Source organism: Ruditapes philippinarum, unplaced genomic scaffold (assembly GCF_026571515.1).
Source record: "Ruditapes philippinarum isolate M1 unplaced genomic scaffold, ASM2657151v2 ctg14761_1_1_1_1, whole genome shotgun sequence".
In the NCBI taxonomy this organism is placed as follows: domain Eukaryota; kingdom Metazoa; phylum Mollusca; class Bivalvia; order Venerida; family Veneridae; genus Ruditapes; species Ruditapes philippinarum.
Genome location: NW_026858201.1, coordinates 1,335 through 21,568, shown reverse-complemented (window position 1 = coordinate 21,568; position 20,234 = coordinate 1,335). Strand labels below are relative to the sequence as shown.

At 33.2% G+C, this 20,234-nt stretch overlaps 1 protein-coding gene across 1 annotated transcript; it reads right to left on the bottom strand.

The window, feature by feature from the left end:
- Positions 1-348: 348 nt before the first annotated feature.
- LOC132752462 (integrator complex subunit 3-like) lies at positions 349-17,613 on the bottom strand (the record flags this gene model as incomplete). The annotated part of the gene is made up of 6 exons (XM_060742788.1): positions 17,472-17,613; positions 15,738-15,891; positions 12,081-12,225; positions 3,396-3,510; positions 2,269-2,441; positions 349-424 (listed from the first exon to the last, which is right to left on the bottom strand). Coding segments are annotated over exons 1-6 (719 nt in total), but the record flags the coding sequence as incomplete, so codon positions are not given.
- Between the last annotated feature and the right edge of the window lie 2,621 nt (positions 17,614-20,234).

Sequence of the window (20,234 nt, the reverse complement as noted above, 5' to 3'; positions counted from 1 at the left end):
CCATCTATGGAACAATAATCTCTTCATAACAACACCCACAAATTTAAACCTCTCTTAAAACCTCTCCAGAGCAACACCTCTCTAGAAACAACCAAAATCTTTTTTTCTGAAATGACATTGCTCTGCCGAGGTTGTACCGTATTTCTGTTCTTAGTAAGTTATCAAGCACCTGACTATAAGTATTGATTTTCTAAAAAACTTCACGTTACAAAACAAATGACAGCAGAACGTCATTCATCAAGATTTATCAAATTAACTGCAAAACCTGTTAATGGAGGATGACATCTGACTTTTGATTGATTTATATTGAGGAAAAGAAAGATCATTTGGTACATTTAGAAAGCTTACTTTGTCTTCTGTGACTCGGCTCGCCGTCTGCTGAATTTGTTGTAATGCCTGTCCTGAATGCTTTCATGATTTAACACTGTAAAAATATACAAGTCATATCTTTAAACATCTTTACATACATCTTTAGGCCAACAGTTGCCAAATAAAGGGTAAATAAGATTGGCCAGCCTTAAAAATATCTTTGTTTTCCTTTCCAGAAGTGTTTCAAATAAAAACAAATACATTTGATCTCAAACCTGCCAGTGACTAGCCTTTGCCACCAGTTTAGAACCATGTCAGTCTGCGCACTCGTACATTCTTACCAGGCTCTAAACTGTTGCTAGCTCTTTTTGTTGGTTTGCAGGTAACCATTCGAATCAAATGTGCGAGATCTACTGTCACAGAGTAATTTTCGACGTACCAAAGATTGACCCCTGCATTACAAAATTGATGCTCTCCCTTTTGTGCTCATTGAACGAACCTCAATTCGATAGTCCTTAAACATTAGATGGACTGTTCCAAATTCAAAACGGGGTTAATTCCTTACCAAAATTCAGCAGGTTCAGCAGGTTAAGGGTTTAATAATACAAACAAGTACAATGTAGTAAAAAAAAGAGTCAAACTTAAAACGAGATTTTTCCCCAATTTTTGCCCGCATATGGTCAAAAATGGGATAAAATTTTGATTGGCGTTAGGAATATCCTTCTTTGTGTTGGAAACCAGGTCTGAGAATAATAAAATTAATTTTTTTTTAAGAACCAATCAAAGAATATTTTTTATTTAGTCTCAATCAAAATCTGTTGTTTATTTACCTTTTTTTGAATTCTGCACTTGCCTTTTCTTGCAGTTTTCATGTAATTTGTTTTTCTTTACTTGGGTTAAAGAGGTACTACAATTTGCAAACTTGATTTTTTTTATTAAAATATCAGAAATGCTTCCTCATATCAAAGAATCAAAAAGGCCTTGCGGGATTAAAACCCACACTGTGATGAAGGGCAAGTTGATCTGAAATCAACAACCTTAATCTGCTTGGTAACAAGACATATTTCTGTTTGTTATTATAATCCATACAACCAAACAGCCCATTAGGTATCATGAGCCTCTGTTTGTAATAAAAAGAAAACCTAAATGCCCATTTCTTGTGACAAAAAAAAATATCTTAACATTATCAAATCATTAAAAGTAAAATACAGTATTGATTATTTCTCGTTAAAAGTGAATATTATTTTGGTCGTCAAAAGTTGACTAGTCAAAGGTTTATTGGCATTTTAAAGAAACATGTCTTCTCGTCACGTAACCATATAAGTTAATACACATGGAAAGTAATAAATAATTTGACATTTTAAGTGGTAGGACAGTTTCGTGGTTTTTTATATTAACAGTTACTTAAATCAAAGTAAATGAATACTATCCTATGGCAAGTTTCTTTTTTTAAATTTTCATCTTATGAAAGCAATACCCATTCTGAGGATTTGGCGAAAGCAACATGAAGTTTCTATGGAAACAATAACAATTCCAAGCTTTTATGATAAAAAAACCCCCAAAAAAACAAGTGCAACTGCATTCAATGTTAACACTCATCTGTTCACCACTTTTGAAAAAGTTTCTTAATTTTAAAAATGGCATAACTCCAAAAGTATTGCTTCCAGAATTATGCCCCATGTCGAACAACTGCACCTTGTCAATATAAAGCAAGTATTCAAAGTTATCTTAAAAAATTTGAATAATGGGTTACATTAAAGTTTTTTGCACAATGACGATGATGTGATCATAATAGTTTGACTTTTTCTTCAAAAACAGACGATGATGCAGCGATCATAATATATATAAGTTCGACTTTTTCTTCAAAACAGACGAGCTAAAAAACCAATCAGGATTCTATGAATGCAAAACCAATCCTAAGGTTTTTATAAATGAACAAACACAACACTATATATCTACCTATGGCGCTTCTTGCTCGGTGTCCTCCGTTCACTTTTGAAAACTGAGAATAGATCAATTCCGCTAATTTGTCCTCGAATTCCTGAGCCCAGTAGTTCAGAATTGAAACAGTAAAAAAGTCATTTCTTTTACATTCTCTACACAGAATCGGTCGCAAGAGATCAGATGAGGGGCTGAAAAAGAAAAAGGAATTTTATAGACAAACAGGAAAGTCAAGCAAATTGTCAAATTTACAAACTTGTGTCATTGCAACAATTTTTTATCACCAAACAGTTAAACCATTTAATCATGGCTTTACCAACTTCAAAAATCCCTTGCTACATGACAGAGTCATGGACTGGATAAAATTTTCTAACTACTGCCCTTTGACTTTGAAGTGTGACCTTGACCATGGTGCTCTGGTCTAAGTCCTTGCGCATGACATACCTACCATCTAATCATGCTTAACATTTTTGTAACAACATGTTTCAAAATCTCTTGATGCATGAGTAATGGACTGGACAGGGTTTTTTCAAACACACAGACTCAGGGACAGGGATAACACTCTTTTACCATTGTCAGTATCATGGCAAGGGCCATAATAAAAGGAATAAATGTGCGATGAGGAATGCTAAGTAACCAAGACGGATAGAACAAAAAAACATAAACATACAGACTGGCATAATAAAATTAAATCCTAGATAAAATACAACATACGCAGTCTTGCTTTAGTAACACCATTATGCTAGTTAAAGCCTCTGCATGAGCTGTGGAATATAAAATAAAATAACTTAAGATAATTCAATAATTTCATTTAGTAAGATATAATCTATATCCCTCACTTTATGAATCTCAGTACATTCTACAAAATTTATATCACCTTCTGTTTATTTAACAAATTAATCATGGGCAATAAAGCAAGTTTACGGACTGGTTGGTCAGACTGAGGAAGGTATATGGCCCAAAGCACAGCCCGACAGTTTAGACTCAGGTCAGGCTGCAGGATTGTGTGGACCGGCCTGGCTCTATACTGGTGGGTAAAAAAAAAAAAAGGTTTATTACTTTTTTTGTTCAAGCTGGTTAAGGGATTTATAAAATCTAAGGATCAGGATGTAATAAGAAAACATAAAACAATCTAAAGACTTTACTTTGAAGTCAAGTTTGGGTAGGGATAGGCCATTATGTGTTCTACGGGTATATTGTGAGCTGTGATGAGCTGCCATAGGAAGTACTGTTCTAAAGTCTCCCATTCCAAGCTGGCATCTGAAATAGTAAAATTTATTTTTTATTTCTTCTCTTTTTCCATCCATCAAGCAGACACAGTCAATGCCAAATTGAAAATTTTCAGCTTTGCTGTGTTTAAAGAAGAATTCTGGTACCCCTGCATTTTTTTTTTTTGTAAATATTAACTCAAACTTAGGCAAAAAAGCAGCACTCCTAAAGCCTGTATGATGGCTTCCCCGCATGAAAGAGGTAAACAGTGGACAAAAATAAAACATTGCATGTAAAGAAAAAGGAGTAATATGATGTTCCGGACAATCAGCTAAGGATGTGCTGCTATATAGAAATAACATAGTAGAACTTTGGTAAGTCAAAGTTGAAGGAACTTGTGTAAAAAGTTCTACAACTTTTGTATAAGGTTGAATCTACTGACAAAATTTCAAGCTGTCTAATTTAACAAGTGCTTAACAATACGTGTAGAAACACTTCAAAGTTTGATCTTTATCACTTAACATTTCATTTCTTGTATATGTGAGCATGATCAGTATTTTGCATTTCATTAAAAGGAAGTTCATCACTTTGAGACCATTGATGTTTTCATTAGAAACATGGCGGAGATGAATGGTCTGAAACAATTAGTGCTCTTTATCACATCTTAAGTGATATATATTATATTAATTTTTTTCATGGTCAAGGTCAGCTGAATTGACTACATATTTCAAAAGATTTACTAGAATAATGCTGATTGACAAACAGTTGGTAACAAAAAATGTTTAGGATATAATACAAATTTGCTTAATATATAAAAAATATTCCCCCACTCTTTTCATAAATAGAACATTACAGGTGAATTCCAATGTATATCAATTATTTTACAGAGTTTTCATTCGGCCATGAGTGTTATTTATCATTCATGTGAAGTAAATTATAAAATTGAAAGGAAATAGCAGCAAATGTTAAAAATTAAATTTTGAATTTCATATGGTTCCCTCTAACTATATAACTGTAACTGAATAGGCATAATGTCAGCTTTAAAAGCAATAAATAACACTAGTTAACAGTCCTGTTATTATCAGAATCAGATGCTTCTATTTCTTTGCATTTCTTGCATTGTTTTTTTCTCTTTTACAGTTTTTTGTATCTTTTTATTTTTGGTTTTTTGTCCTACATCCCTCTGTTGATTTCTTTTCATGGAATTAGTTCTTATTCATCTTTGGCTTTCTTAACTTATCTGCAATCTTTCAACCATGCTGTTTTTTTAAATTGACTTGTTTTTCTTTCAACCATTATTAAAATGGTTGAAAGAAAAACAAGACAATTTCAAAACCATATAATATACCTACTTATGAACCAGACTGAACCATTTTATAAAAACATTTGATAGGCCCCATTTGAATTTATTCCAGTAAGTTTGGTTTCAAAAATCCATAAAATATTCGGGAAAGTTTTTGTTAAAAGGAATTTTTGAAATAGTACAGTAAATATATGGCCGAAAAAAGGGATAAAACAAGAAATGGTTTATTAAAACAAAAAATGCCCCCGGCTCAAGATTCCCTTGTCAGTAACAGCAAATATTTCAAAAAAATGTTTACCCATTCACTCAGTTTTAGTCAGTTATGAACAGAAAAATTGCCAAAAAATTTGTAAACACAAGTTATATAGCTTGACAAAGTCATGGCTATTTTTAATTGTGAAAAAATATAAGTTGCCCAAGTCATTGCTCTGACTTGTGAAGTTGAAAAATATTCAACTTCATGCAAGTTATCTTCCTACCAAATATGGAAATACATCTGTCATTAAATAAAGGCTGTATGGGCAAAAAGTGTAAAAAATCTATTTTGAGCACTGGTGACATTAACCAAAACTGACCCCTAACTATATCCAAAAGAATAATACCATGGTAAAGTTATCTTTCTACCAAAATATGAAATACATCTGTCATTAAATAAAAGCTGTATGGGCAAAAAGTGTAAAAATCTATTTTTGAGCACTGGTGACCTTGACCCAACTGACACCTTACTCCATCCAAAGGAAGAATACCATGCAAAGTTATCTTCCTACCAAAATATGAAATAGCATCTGTCAATAAATAAAAGCTGTATTGGCAAAAGTGTAAAAAATCTATTTTTAGCACTGGTGACCTTGACCAACTGACCACTAACTTCATCAAAGTTTATGTTTCTATCAATTATAAATAACATCTGTCTATAGAAAAAGGTCAATACACCTGTAAAAAAAGTAAAAATCTATTTTTTAACATTGAGTGACCTTCACATTGGTAACATGACCTTGACCCAAAATGACCCCTTACTACACCCAAAGAAGGAGGACCTCCCTGGCATGTTTGTATTAAACTAAGACATCAACTTAAAATATAAAGGCTGTATGAGCAAAAATGTTTATATTTATTTTTTTAAACCAATGACCTTGACCTTGTCATAGAGACCGCTTACCACCACAAAAAATTAGAGGACATCAAATGTATCCACCTTATAAATATTGAAAGATATCATTAAAGAAATTAAGCAATTAGGAGAAATTTTAAGAATAAGATCCAACTTTCTAAGAATAAGGTTAACCAGACAGGCCCTATTTTCAAAGTGAAAAAGGGAAATAACAGGAAATATGGATGACACAGTTATATCACTTGGCAATATCATGTACTTTGTATTGATAAGTAAGTGTGGAAAATTATAAAGCCATTAGTATAAGTATAGAAAGAACTTAAGATATTTCCACTTGCCGTTTTAGGTTAACCATTTTTCATTTTCCAAGTGCTGAAAAGGGCAATAACTTGGTAAATATGAAAGCCAGAGTTATGTAACTTGCCCAGATCATGTACTTTGTATTGTAGTAAGTGTGTAAACTTAGAAGCCATTGGTACATGTAGAACTTAAGAAAAATCCAACTTGCCGTTCTAGGTTAACCTCGTACGGACAGTCGGGCGGACGGAAGGTTCAATCACTTTATGCCCGGGGGCATAAACAAGAGCTGTCACAGGAAACAGCCAAGCTCGACTAATAAAATACTGGACGCAGTAAGGAAAAAACTATGAAAGAAAAATCAATTATGTATAATTATTTATTAAGTTATAGTAAAACTAGAAATGTGTCCATAGGACACGGGTGCCCCCACCGCGCCACTGTTCTGTCAATCTTTTTACTAAGTCAAGGGAAATAACTTTACAAATACTGGATAAATCTACAAGCGAAACCCCAGGTGAAAATCTAAATATGCTGAGCAACCTGCCCATAAGGTTTAATGACTATGTCAAATCCTTTTTCAGTAACTTGAGACACAAGTTGAAAATTGCAAAAATTTTCTAAGTGAAGGGCAATAACTCTAAAAATACTAAATAAATCCAGACGAAAATACCTGGTGCACAACTGCACATGCTGATCAAGATTCCTGTAAAGTTACATGACTCTAGTCAAATACTTTTTGAGTTATGTGCGACACATGTTGAAAATTGCAAAATTTTACTAAGTCAAGGGAAATAACTCTGAAAATACTAAAAATATCCAGACTAAAATACCCAGCTGCACAACTACACATGCTGATAAACATTCCTGTAAAGTTTCATGACTCTAGGTCAAATACTTTTTGAGTTACCTGCGACACAAGTTGAAAATTGCAAAATTTTACAAAGTCAAGGGCAATAACTCTGAAAATACTATAAATATCCAGACGAAAATACCCAGGTGCACAACAACACATGCTGATCAACATTCCTGTAAAGTTTCATGACTCTAAGTCAAATACTTTTTGAGTTACATGCGACACAAGTTGAAAATTGCAAATTTTTACTAAGTCAAGGGCAATAACTCTGAAAATACTAAATATCCAGACGAAAATACCCAGGTGCACAACAACACATGCTGATCAACATTCCTGTAAAGTTTCATGACTCTAAGTCAAATACTTTTTGAGTTACATGCGACACAAGTTGAAAATTGCAAATTTTTACTAAGTCAAGGGCAATAACTCTGAAAATACTAAAAAATATCCACACGAAAATACCCAGGTGCACAACAACACATGCTGATCAACATTCCTGTAAAATTTCATGACTCTAGGTCAAATACTTTTTGAGTTACATGCGACACAAGTTGAAAATTGCAAAATTTTACTTAGTCATGGGCAATAACTCTGAAAATACTAAAAATATCCACACGAAAATACCCAGGTGCACAACTACACATGCTGATCAATATTCCTGTAAAGTTTCATGACTCTAGCTCAAATACTTTTTGAGTTATGTGCGACACAAGTTGAAAATTGCAAAATTTTACTAAGTCAAGGGCAATAACTCTGAAAATACTAAAAATATCCAGACGAAAATACCCAGGTGCACAACTACACATGCTGATCAACATTCCTGTAAAGTTTCATGACTCTAGGTCAAATACTTTTTGAGTTACATGCGACACAAGTTGAAAATTACAAAATTTTACTAAGTCATGGGCAATAACTCTGAAAATACTAAAAATATCCACACGAAAATACCCAGGTGCACAACTACACATGCTGATCAATATTCCTGTAAAGTTTCATGACTCTAGCTCAAATACTTTTTGAGTTATGTGCGACACAAGTTGAAAATTGCAAAATTTTACTAAATCAAGGGCAATAACTCTGAAAATACTAAAAATATCCAGACGAAAATACCCAGGTGCACAATTACACATGCTGATCAACATTCCTGTAAAGTTTCATGACTCTAGGTCAAATACTTTTTGAGTTACATGCGACACAAAATGAAAATTGCAAAATTTTACTAAGTCAAGCGCAATAACTATGAAAATACTAAAATTATCCAGACGAAAATACCCAGGTGCACAGCTACACATGCTGATAAACATTCCTGTAAAGTTTCATGGCTCTAGGTCAAATACTTTTTGAGTTACGTGCGACACAAAAGTGAACGGACGGATGGACGGAAGGACGTCCGGACAGACAGACGGATGGACGGACAAGGGTAAATCTAAATGCCTGCCACTAACGTGGGGGCACAAAAATAACATTTGTTAAAACAAATTCCAAGATCAAGGGAAAAAATTTCTAGAAATAGTCACGCTAGAGTTATGAACCTTGTCACACAACATGTATGTAATGATAAGAAGTATAATTATATTTGAAGTTTGAAGTAGATACCTTAAAAAGTAACAAAGTTATAATATTTCTTAAAGAAAATCCTAAGTTCAAAGAGAAATAAATTTGTAAAAATTACTTCAAGAGATATGAACATTGTATCATAAAATATAATTGATTATAAGGAATAAGTATTTGAAGTTTGAGGTAGATACCTTTAAAACTAAAAAAGTTATAGTTAAAAATAACATTTTTCTAGTAAAAAAAATCTAAGTTGATGGGGAGATAATTCATGCAATATTGGTGCTAGAGTTATGACCTTGTCACATAAGATGTGGATGATGATAAGGTACATTTATTTGAAGTATGAAGTTGATCCCTTTAGAAATAAATAAGTTACAGTAAAAAATAGTATTTTTAAGGAAAATTTTAAGTTCAAGGGGAGATAAATCTGAAAATATTGGTGCTAGAGTTATGAACCTTGTCACATAAGATGGGGATGATGATAAGGTACATATATTTGAAGTATGAGGTTGATCCCTTAAGAAATAAAGAAGTAACAGTAAAAAATAGTATTTTTTAAGGAAAATTCTTAGTTCAAGGGGAGATAAATCTGAAAATATTGGTGCTAGAGTTATGAACCTTGTCACATAAGATGTGGTTGATGATAAGGAACATATATTTGAAGTTTGAAGTTGATACCTTGATACCAAGAAATGAGAAAGTTATAGTGAAAAATATTTTACTGCACCAAAACTTTAATCTGAAATCTGGACGCGGACGCCGGGGCGAGTAGGACAGCTCTCCATATACTTCGTATAGTCGAGCTAAAAATGTTGTGAACAGATAAACAACTAATGGCCATCAAGTCATTCCACTCTGACAATCCTCACATAATTATTCAATCAACAAGAGGCTTGGAAGAAAATTCAACTGTTGAAGCACGTTACTTCCACATATCACAAGAACTGCACGAACAAGACTGAACAGAATCCAGGATTGGTAGCTTTTGATCCATGTGCTGGACTTCAACACACTCAATGGAGATCCACTAAATGATGTTATTAAACATTCAAGATCTTAACTCAAGCCTTGTAATTTTTGTAAGAGATGATTTTTTAAAACCTATTTAAAACAAGAACTGTTGGAGGACAGTAATGCTCGACTATTCGAAAAGTTGTCACAAGTGTGTTTCATTGAATATAATAATGCTTACTTATATGAATACATAAAATTATTCCAAAAAGTACAAAGGCTTGTTATAAAGATGTTTTATCGAGTGAATCACTGCTTTATTATTATGAATGCATAAAATTATCCCAAAAGTAAAAAGCCTTGTTATTAAGATGTTATATCTAGTGAATCACTGCTTTATTATTATGAATGCATAAAATTGTTCCAAAGAAAGCACAAACCCTTCAAAAGTTATGGAGATACCAGCTTACAAGCAAAAACTTTACCAAGGATTTCTAAACCGAAAAAGGTGCATAATTATTAAAAAAATATCAGAATTATGGGACTTGTGCCAATCATGTTAAATAATCACAGTGAAGAAGTGTGTGAAGTTTCAATCCATTCCTTTCAGTAGATATGGAGATACCAGCTTGCACGCAAAAAACTTAACCAAGAATTTCTAAGTTGAAAAGGGGCATAATTATGCAAAAAAAGCAATTAGAGTTATGGGACTTGTGCAAATCATGTAAGATAATCACAGAGAACAAGTGTGTAAAGTTTCAATCCATTCCCTTCAGTAGTTATTGAGATACCAGCTTGCACGCAAAAACTTAACCAAGAATTTCTAAAACTTAACCAAGAATTTCTAAGTCGAAAAAGGGGCATAATTATGCCAAAAAGGCAAATCAGAGTTATGGGAGTTGAACCAATTATATTACATAATCACAGAGAACAAGTGTGTGAAGTTTCAATCCATTCCCTTCAGTAGTTATGGAGATACCAGCTTACACTCAAAAACTTAACCACAGGGATGCCGACAAATGGGTGACTGCATTAGCTCGATTATTCTGCAAATAGTCGAGCTAAAAATAAGTCACCCAGGTCAATTTTCATTTCTGAAGAATCTTGTGGTAAAAGTCCACTATGTATACCAAATGCAAAATATCTAAGTCCTTGGCCTTATAATATCAGAAAACAAATTATTTTTTTCTAAAATAAACCTACTAAAAGACAAACAACATCAACGGTTGTAGAAATATTGGATGATTAACTTAAAATAAGGACACAAGGTAGCAACTTGTCCATAAAATATATTAAGCATTAGCTTATATTTCGATATGACAAAAAGAGCCAGTAAACTATCTTTGGAGCTCCATCTTTCCTCTAAATAATAACAATCATCAATTCCTTTAATTAATAACAATCATGATAACAATTTTCATTCCTTTAAATGATAACAATTTTCATTCCCTTTAAATGATAACAATTTTCATTCCCTTTAAATGATAACAATTTTTAATTCCTCTAAATCGTAACAATTATCATTTCGTTTAAATGGTAACAATTATCATTTCCTTTAAATCATAACAATTACATTTTAATTTGTTATCAAAAATCATAATTAGTGAAATGAGCTTTCCATCAGACAGGTTTCAAACTGGATAATAAAATTGCATACATTTATTATAAATAACTTACTTTTAACAAATTATTTATAATTAGTAACAACCTCTGTAAGGACCTCCTTAGAGCAATTACCTCTTTACAACAACCATACTAATTCATCTTAAAGTAAGATTTCACAATAAATAATATCTCTAAAAACAACATCTCTCTGAAACAACCAAAACTTTGTCTCTCTCAAATGGTGTTGCTCAGCAAAAGTCGCACTGGGTAATTATTAGGTTTTGAAATACAGTAGAACTTCTATGAGTCAAATTTTGATAAGTTATTTTTCTCAATGTTTCAAGTTTTTTCTCCAATATTTTCAAACATATAAGTGAGCTGAATCTTGATATGACAATTTTTTTAATGTGTCGGAGTTTACGTGTCCCATAAAAAATATGACAATATTTAACAATATGAAAGTAGAAGTTTATCGATCAATTTGACACCTTTGATCTGGAGATATTTTCACACCTTTTCTAGCCGCGATAATGATAGCAGATTTGTGTAATCGGTGTTAATTACACAGCTGTGTGTTCTAACAGTCTTTGTTAACGTTCCTTTCAGTGAGGATATGCTTTCTCATTATTCTAATTACTGTAGTTGTATTTTGAAAGTAAACAGTATGAATTAGCTCGAAATCTTCCAGTTGTTGTGTGTTTATTATCACACGTGATATATTAACTATAAGCTGGTTTAGTAAATGCCCTTTTCTTTTACAACCCATTTATAACACACTAGTTATTATCGATGGCTCAAAATTTTGTAGTTACTTTCAAGACCAATTGACTGATTCAGGATTCAAAGTTTTTACCAAAGTCCCTTCAACTTCTACTTACAGAAGTTCTACTTTATATCATTTTTGTGTACATAATTATCAAGTGATTCACAGATACACTTACTCAGAACTGACAGAAACGACTCCTTTCTAAACATGACGAGATTTCCCTGAAGTATCTGACAGATGAGGTCTTGTAACTGAGATCCGTCAATGGATGAAACTATCAGTTGTAGCAGCTCCGCGCTGCCCATACACGTGTTTGGAAACTAAATGAAACAGTAATTATAAGTAAAGTTAATACACATGTTTGGAAACTAAATAAAAGATTTAGACATATTCGTAGTTGTAAGTATGAAATACCATCTTATTTACTAGGGATGTCATTCGGAGTCCGGATATCCGAACGTTTGGATAACGATTCGGTGTCCGGAGCCAATTTTCTGATCCGGATGTTCTTACAAAGTATTTTAAAATATTGAGAAAATGTGATAATTACATGCCTTGAGATAATCGTAGACATGGTGTTGACACCATATTGTATATTGTACCTTTGTTTGACAATACACATCATAACCTCTGCAGTCCACAAAAAAATCAATAATTACTATAATAATTACGAGTCAATTATGACACATGTTGTTAATCAAATTTAAGTTTTGTAAGATTCTAAGTCCCGTGCGACTGTCATCGGCAACGATGTTACATATTTTTATGTCCAAATTTCAATATTTAATTAGGTTATTATTTTTGTATATATTTCGGCTTACCGACCCGTCGACTCCTTATTTTTAGACATTGAAAAATCTGCAGAAATAAAATAAGCAAATAAAGAAATTCACTTACGAATTATGTTAATTATCAAAGCTTTTATTGAAATTGATACGAAAATTATCCGACAAAATAACTTTCTCCTTTAGTATTAATCAAACATGTGCATTTTTTTAAAAACATTTTTTTCACATTTCTTTTTTCACTTATGAACACTTAAAATGTGAGTAATTCATGTAAGTTTTGGCACTTTCTTTGATGATTCGAATCAAACAGCCAGGGCTACATGATGGTAAACATCAAAGATTGGCAGATTCTTTTGAAAAGCCGGCTACACGCGTGTCAAAGGTCATCCTGTGTAAATTGTATGCATGTTATTGAACAATGGAAACATTATATTTAATTTTTACAGGTATTATTTTGTTTTCACAAATGTGAGCGAATTTTATTGCGTACTATAGCGCTAATTGAGGAATTCAGACAATCGGCGGCGATTTTCGTTTCCATTTCATTTGAAATCTTAAGTACCACACGCACTTAATTTATTAATAAAAGCTAGTCGTATTCTATATAGAAGAAATAAAATCAATAACGGAAGATTTTTGATATGTATCATTCAATTAAAAAGGAAGAAAAATGAAATACTACACTTTGAAGAGGTCGCGAAGAAATGGTTACGTCATATCAGACATCTAAGAATATAACAACGATCCGAACATCCAGATGTATCTGGATGTTTGATTCGGATATCCGGATGGCCGTTTCGGCTCCAGATGACATCCCTATTATTTACAGAACAAGGAGGCCTAGGTGAGGCAATATTGCTCACCTGAGAAAATGGTAAATCAGGGAAAACTTTCAATGAGTAGGACTTATTTTACCTGCGAGCCACGATTATTCAAATGTTTATTTAGGTTAATAGACAAATTTATTTACATAATATCTAATGTGCATTGTAATACACAGTTTTTTTTCTCTTTCTAAAGCAGCGGCCTTTAATAGGCTGTTTCTTCTCATGATAACTATTAAAATTAAAATCATGCAATTTTTTCCCTACACTTCAATTTACAGCAAGTACTTCCCCTTTTGCAAAATTACTGTGCTATTTTCCCAAAACTTTAATAGAAGAGTCGCATCCCATACATGTGAAAATAGCCCTGTTGTATCACACAAGAGCTATATTTGTTTTCCTATATTAGAATATGTTAACTAATTGATACCTATTGTTTTTCTAAATTTATGTCAACATACACTATGTAACCCACAGGCCTGGGCTAATTTTGACCTCTTGGACATAATTTATATATACAACCTTATCATAGTAAAAACCACAAAGTAATGGTAAATGTTTGAGCTGAAGGCATAGAAGTTTATAGAGAAAGACAGACAGATTGTTAAAGATTTCATTTCTAAGGTCTATTTTTAGCAACTGTTACATAATTATGCAACAATTAGACTGAAAAAAATTGAAATCATTTGTGGATTTAAGGATCTGTTATTGTGAAAATTGATTAAAATGTGGATAAAAGAAGATGCTGTTTTAGGAAATTCTAGATTAAACTGACCAACACTTGACCAACATCATGCCTTCACAAAAACAGCTCACTTCTCAACACTATGAGCTCAGGTGAGCTAAAAATTACAGCTCAAGCATTCCTGATTTAACAAAAGACATTATTTATAGTATAAGAAATAATCTTAAAACTGAAATCATTTTTATCTCTGTTTTCCAGTTCCAGAAATATATGTACCAATACAATGAGTTCACAAAAAAAAGTCAAACAACATTTTCTAAAGCCCAAAATGAATGTAAAACTGGATTTACTTATTTAACAAGAAAAACTTTTTCTAGCATATTCTTACATATTATTTGTAATTTCTGCTGGAAGTGGTTCATTATATCCTATTTTTCATTACAAATTTTCTAAAAAATACTTCGTATTATTTTGAAATTTGACACTGTGACTTTAAATTAGCACTTATTACTTTCGATGCAGAAGTGTTAAAAAATGTTGTTACCTTGTTAACAGACTTTGTCACTTCATATAACAGAAGTGACAACAAAGTTAAACTTGAGATGCCACAGAATTGACGCATATCCACGTCTGATCTCTACGACACAGGATATTATGTCGTGCAATTTATCATTATTTTCAAATGAAAACATTAATGAGCCGTGTCATGACAAAACCAATATAATGGGTTTGCGACCAGCATGGATCCAGACTAGCCTGCGCATCCACGCAGTCTGATCAGGATCCATGCTATTCGCTTTCAGTTTCTCTACTTGTTATAGAGTTTGTAAGCGAACAGCATGGATCCTGATCAGACTGCGTGGATGCGCAGGCTGGTCTGGATCCATGCTGGTCGCAAACCCATTATGTTGGTTTTGTCATGATACGGCTCAATTTTAAGTTAAGGCTGAAGAAAGCCATATGAAAAGTATAGAATTTACAGTGCAGACACATAATTTTAAAATTTCAACCTTCAAGGATGACATTGCCTTTAGCCAGCACAGTGGCAATATGAGTCCCGCATATTGCCTTGTTGAGGTGAATGTTTGAGTAAAGTTGGGAGAAAGGTCCTTCAATACGGTTTATTAATTGGCACAAAATTGTCACACATTTTGACATTCTAGGGTGACCATGACCTTAATCCAACAGCGGCTGTATGGGTTCTGCACATTTTCTTGATGAACATTTAAGCCAATTTTAAGAAAATCCTTCAAGGGGTAAAGGATTTATAGAGCGGACATTATGGAGACAGACGGACCAACAAACAGACAAGACGTCACAAAGTGATTCCAGGAAATCTGGTTAGGTTATAAATATCTATTAACAATCATAAATTTATGTTGAAAAAAATATGTCATGATACATAGTGCACAATAAACCCAATCAAGTACTATAATAAAGTTCAGTAGTTATCTTTCACTTGCTGAGAAATCGGTTATTATTGACATAAAAAAACAAAACAAACAGTAATAAACTTACCAAAATACGAGACTTACATGTGTGTAAATGTCCGGCATGAGAAATGTAAACAACCGTACATCATCTTCTTGACAGATTTTCATGTCGGCCATTAAACACGATTCCAGAGAGTAACCATCTAAACTTTTCACAAAATCTTTGTACGTTGACATTTTTTCATCGTTAAGTTTCCTGTTAAAACAAAGAAATTGTAACCTAACACAAAAATCTTTCTTTAGCATATTTGTAATTTTTGGTTGCGAGATAAGGAAGATGGTTGTGAGAGAAGGAATAAAGACAATCTTAAAGTCATACAGCTTCTTTTAAACATTTACCTTAAGAAGAAGACCTTCAGTACTTCATATATTATTTCAGGAATTGGCACAAGGCCCCATGTTCACAAAGGATAAAGGATCAGGATCAACATTTCAAAATGTCTTTATTCAGTATTCTGAGAACTGAAATTTTTCTGCCTTTGGTTTCTTGCATTCATAAATTTATATCAATATTTAACTGATTCAACTTGTGGCATTCAAAGCTTTCAAAGTTCATTAAAAGGGAAGAAAAATATAAATGATTGATGGCGCACTTTATATTCAACACTATCATAGGGTTCTAAATAAACATCGCTACTGTTGTTTACTCTAAATGCATACAAGACGTTCATCATGGAAAATTCTATAATGACATTCTGAAGTTCAACATACAATTCACACTGAAGTCAATCCTTTCAAACTGTTCTGAAGTACTTTTGTACTTTTATCATTTTTACATACTATTCACTTATTTCATATATTGCTGGAAGAACAATCCTTTTGGCTCATCAGACTTTGATCTTTTGAAAGTACTCAGAGCCTTGGAAACAGCATTTACGTTTTATCTCCTTGACAACACAACATTTTAGTTTCCTTTTTTTTTTCTTCAAATAAATAAATGATTTTTTTTTCAAAATCAATAGGAACTATAACATTATTAAACAATTTGCCAGCAACAGATTTCCAATATTGCAAAAACCAACAAACCCACTATCCCAGCAGCTCTTAGCTCCCTCCCATTTTCTGAAATGTTATTTACTGGTTTTCCGCCCCAAATTGCACTTTTTCACAAATAAAATAAAAATCTGTCTAAGGAATAGTAAAAAACTTTGACAGAACAAAGTAAGGTACCTGTCAAGCATTACCATGTTTTGAATGTTGCTCTATAATTTTACTTTTTAATTGGAATAAAGGCCTAAAATGTAACACCTTTTCTCACTTTTATTCAAGATTTCGTAGCAGTTTTTCGGACCTTTTTTATTTTGAATATAAGTCAGTACCAGTAAGCAGTGTTAAGATGTTGTTTTTTTTTCAAAATAAATATAGCTTCCCAACCTTTTCGGTGTCATCTAAAAAATATATTATTTAAAAGTATTGATTTACCTGGAATTGGATCTCAGGATCTCAGTTATTGTACATGAGCATTCAAACCAAAATTCCCGGGTGTTGCTTATTTTTAAATGTCACAAGTTCTCTTATACCCGTATTTTTAAACAACAGGTACATCTTTAAAACATATCAAATGCTTTACTTTTTTGACTACTGTATTGCATAGAAAACAAATGCTTATCTGAATGATGAAGTAGCATAGAGGCTTAACTGATAAAGAATAGACTGTACTGTATGAAAATGATAAAGGACCGGAAAACTTCAAGGGGCCAGAAAAATGCTTGGGGCCGGAAACTGCTTGGAAACCAGTACTTTCTATACTCCCCATCACAACATGTTGAAACTTACCCAACTTTAAGAAAATACAGTAAATGATATCCTATCCGTGGCTGCTTCATGTACATTTCCCCTAGCAACTGTAACAATGGTATCCGAGACGGTGAATCCTCTGGTGTTGAACTTAAAAACCTTTCAAGAAAAGGAGAAATCAGAGAGAAGAAAATCAATATAAAGTAATTAATATAACAGGATATTTCCTCACCTTAGTGCCATATCGGTCTTACTACATGCTCAATACCATGTCTTCTTATATTTTCTTTTATTTTTGTTGCGTTCAACATTGCACCAGTAAAGGTCATATGGCGACTTTCCAGCTTTACTGGTGGAAGAAGACATCAGGTGCCCCTCTGTGCATTATTTCAGGCACAAACGGGCATCTGAGTAGAACCAAAGACTTTCTGTAAGCTAAGTGGATAGCTTCCTCACATGAAAGAATTCAAAATCCCTAGCAAGATTCAAATCCACAATGGTGAGGGGCAAGTGTTTTGAAGTCAACAATGTTAACCACTTGGCCATAGACGCCCAATGTCTTATTACATTATTGAACCCATGTCTAAATACAGGCATGTCTAAATATTTCAAGGCTAAAGTTCTAGTCTTATCACGTGTTCAAACACAGCCATGTTTTACTTCTCGCTCAATTGCATTTTTTTTTTACTTTGAAGGGGAATTTTCAAAATCAAATTGGAAAACGGCTTATTATCGGCAAATTGTGTATGCAAGAAATCACTGGCAGATCATTTTTTTTATTCATCAAACTGAGATGGTTTTTCTTTCAAACTGCTACCTTTGTAAAGAAGATTACATAAATGTAGATTTTTCTTCTTTTGTTTATTGGATCAGACAATTTTTTTTCCAGTCATTTACATAACAACCTCTATAAATAGTTCCAACCTGGGGCTGTTTTGTATTTTTGATGTTGATTTGTTTTTGTTTGGGCCATTAGTCACCTTTTTATATAAATCTTTTGAAATGCAGTAGAGAATAATAAAATGTTTCAGGAAGACAGAAACACACAAAACAAACACGTGAACCATAGGTCAGACACCAAACATATTTCGTACCGAGTTAACTGACCAGGGAAGAAGTACTTGAGTATTCCATGACAAGGACATCTACACCATTGGCAAACTGATATAAACAATACAGTATATCCAAGGAAAACTACTAAAACAATGATTGAACTCTGGAAAAAACTAATTTGCATTGAAGGGAAATAACTCCTGAAAGCTTGTGCTGAGAATACTAAACAAAACAAGCCTACATGAGTTATCTTTCTTAGGCCTATCAGTCTCATTTTTTCTTAAAGGCCCATTATATAACCATTAAGTTCATTTCTTAAGTTTTTATTTTTGATGTCCTCCGACAATTTCTAACAAGAGGGCCATGATGGCCCTAGATCGCTCACCTGAATTATCAAACTCATCCAAACAATTACCTAGACAAGCATTCTGACCAAGTCTCATGACAGGTGAGTCAAAAATGTGACCACTACAGTGTTAACAAGGATTATCCATATTTGAGCAAGTGCGACCTAGTTTTTTACCCAGGTGACACATATTCAAACTTGACCTAGAAATCATCAAAACAAACTTTCAGACCAATTTCCAGGATACTTGGATCAAAAACAGTAGCAACTAGAGTGTTAACAAGATTTTTCTATTTTTAGCTCCGGTGACCTAGTTTCACATGCGATTTCGAACTCATCCAAGCAATTACCTAGACAAGCATTCTGACCAAGTTTGATGATAATGGAGTCGAAAATGTGACCACTAGAATGTTAACAAGGTTTTTCCATATTTGGGCGGTGTGACCTAGTTTTTCATCCAAGATGACCCATGTTCGATCTTGACTTAGAAATCATCAAAACAAACTTTCAGACCAATTAACAGAATATTTGGATCACAACAGTAGCCACTAGAGTGTTAACAAGATTTTTCTATTTTTAGCTCCTGTGACCTAGTTTTTCATCCGAGATGTCCCATGTTCGATTTATTCCCAGCAATGACCTAGACAAGTTTCCTGACCAAGTTTGATGACAATTGAGTCAAAATTGTGACCACTAGAGTGTTAACAAGGTTTTTCTATTTTTAGCTCCTGTGACCTAGTTTTTCATCCGAGATGACCCATGTTCGAACTCATCGGAGTTATTACCTAGACAAGCATCTTGATCAAGTTTGATGATGATTGATGCAAAAATGTGACCGCTAAAGTGTTAACAAGGTTTTTCTATTTTTAGCTCCGGTGACCTACTTTTTCATCCGAGATGACCCATGTTCGAACTCATCCAAGCTATCAACTAGATAAGCATCCTGACCAAGTTTGATGATGATTGATGCAAAAATGTGACCGCTAGAGTGTTAACAAGGTTTTTCTATTTATAGCTCCGGTGACCTAGTTTTTCATCCGAGATGACCCATATTCGAACTCATCGGAGTTATTACCTAGACAAGCATCCTGACAAAGTTTGATGATGATTGGGTCAAAAATGTGACCACTGGAGTGGTCACAAGGTTTTTCTATTTTTAGCTCCTGTGACCTAGTTTTTCATCAGAGATGACCCATGTTCGAACTCATCCAAGCAATTGACTAGACAAGCATTCTGACCAAGTTTGATGATGATTGGTTCAAAAATGTGACCACTAGAGTGTTCACAAGGTTTTTCTATTTATAGCTCCTGTGACCTACTTTTTCATCCGAGATGACCCATGTTCGAACTCATCCGAGCTATCACCTAGACAAACATCCTGACCAAGTTTGATGATGATTGGG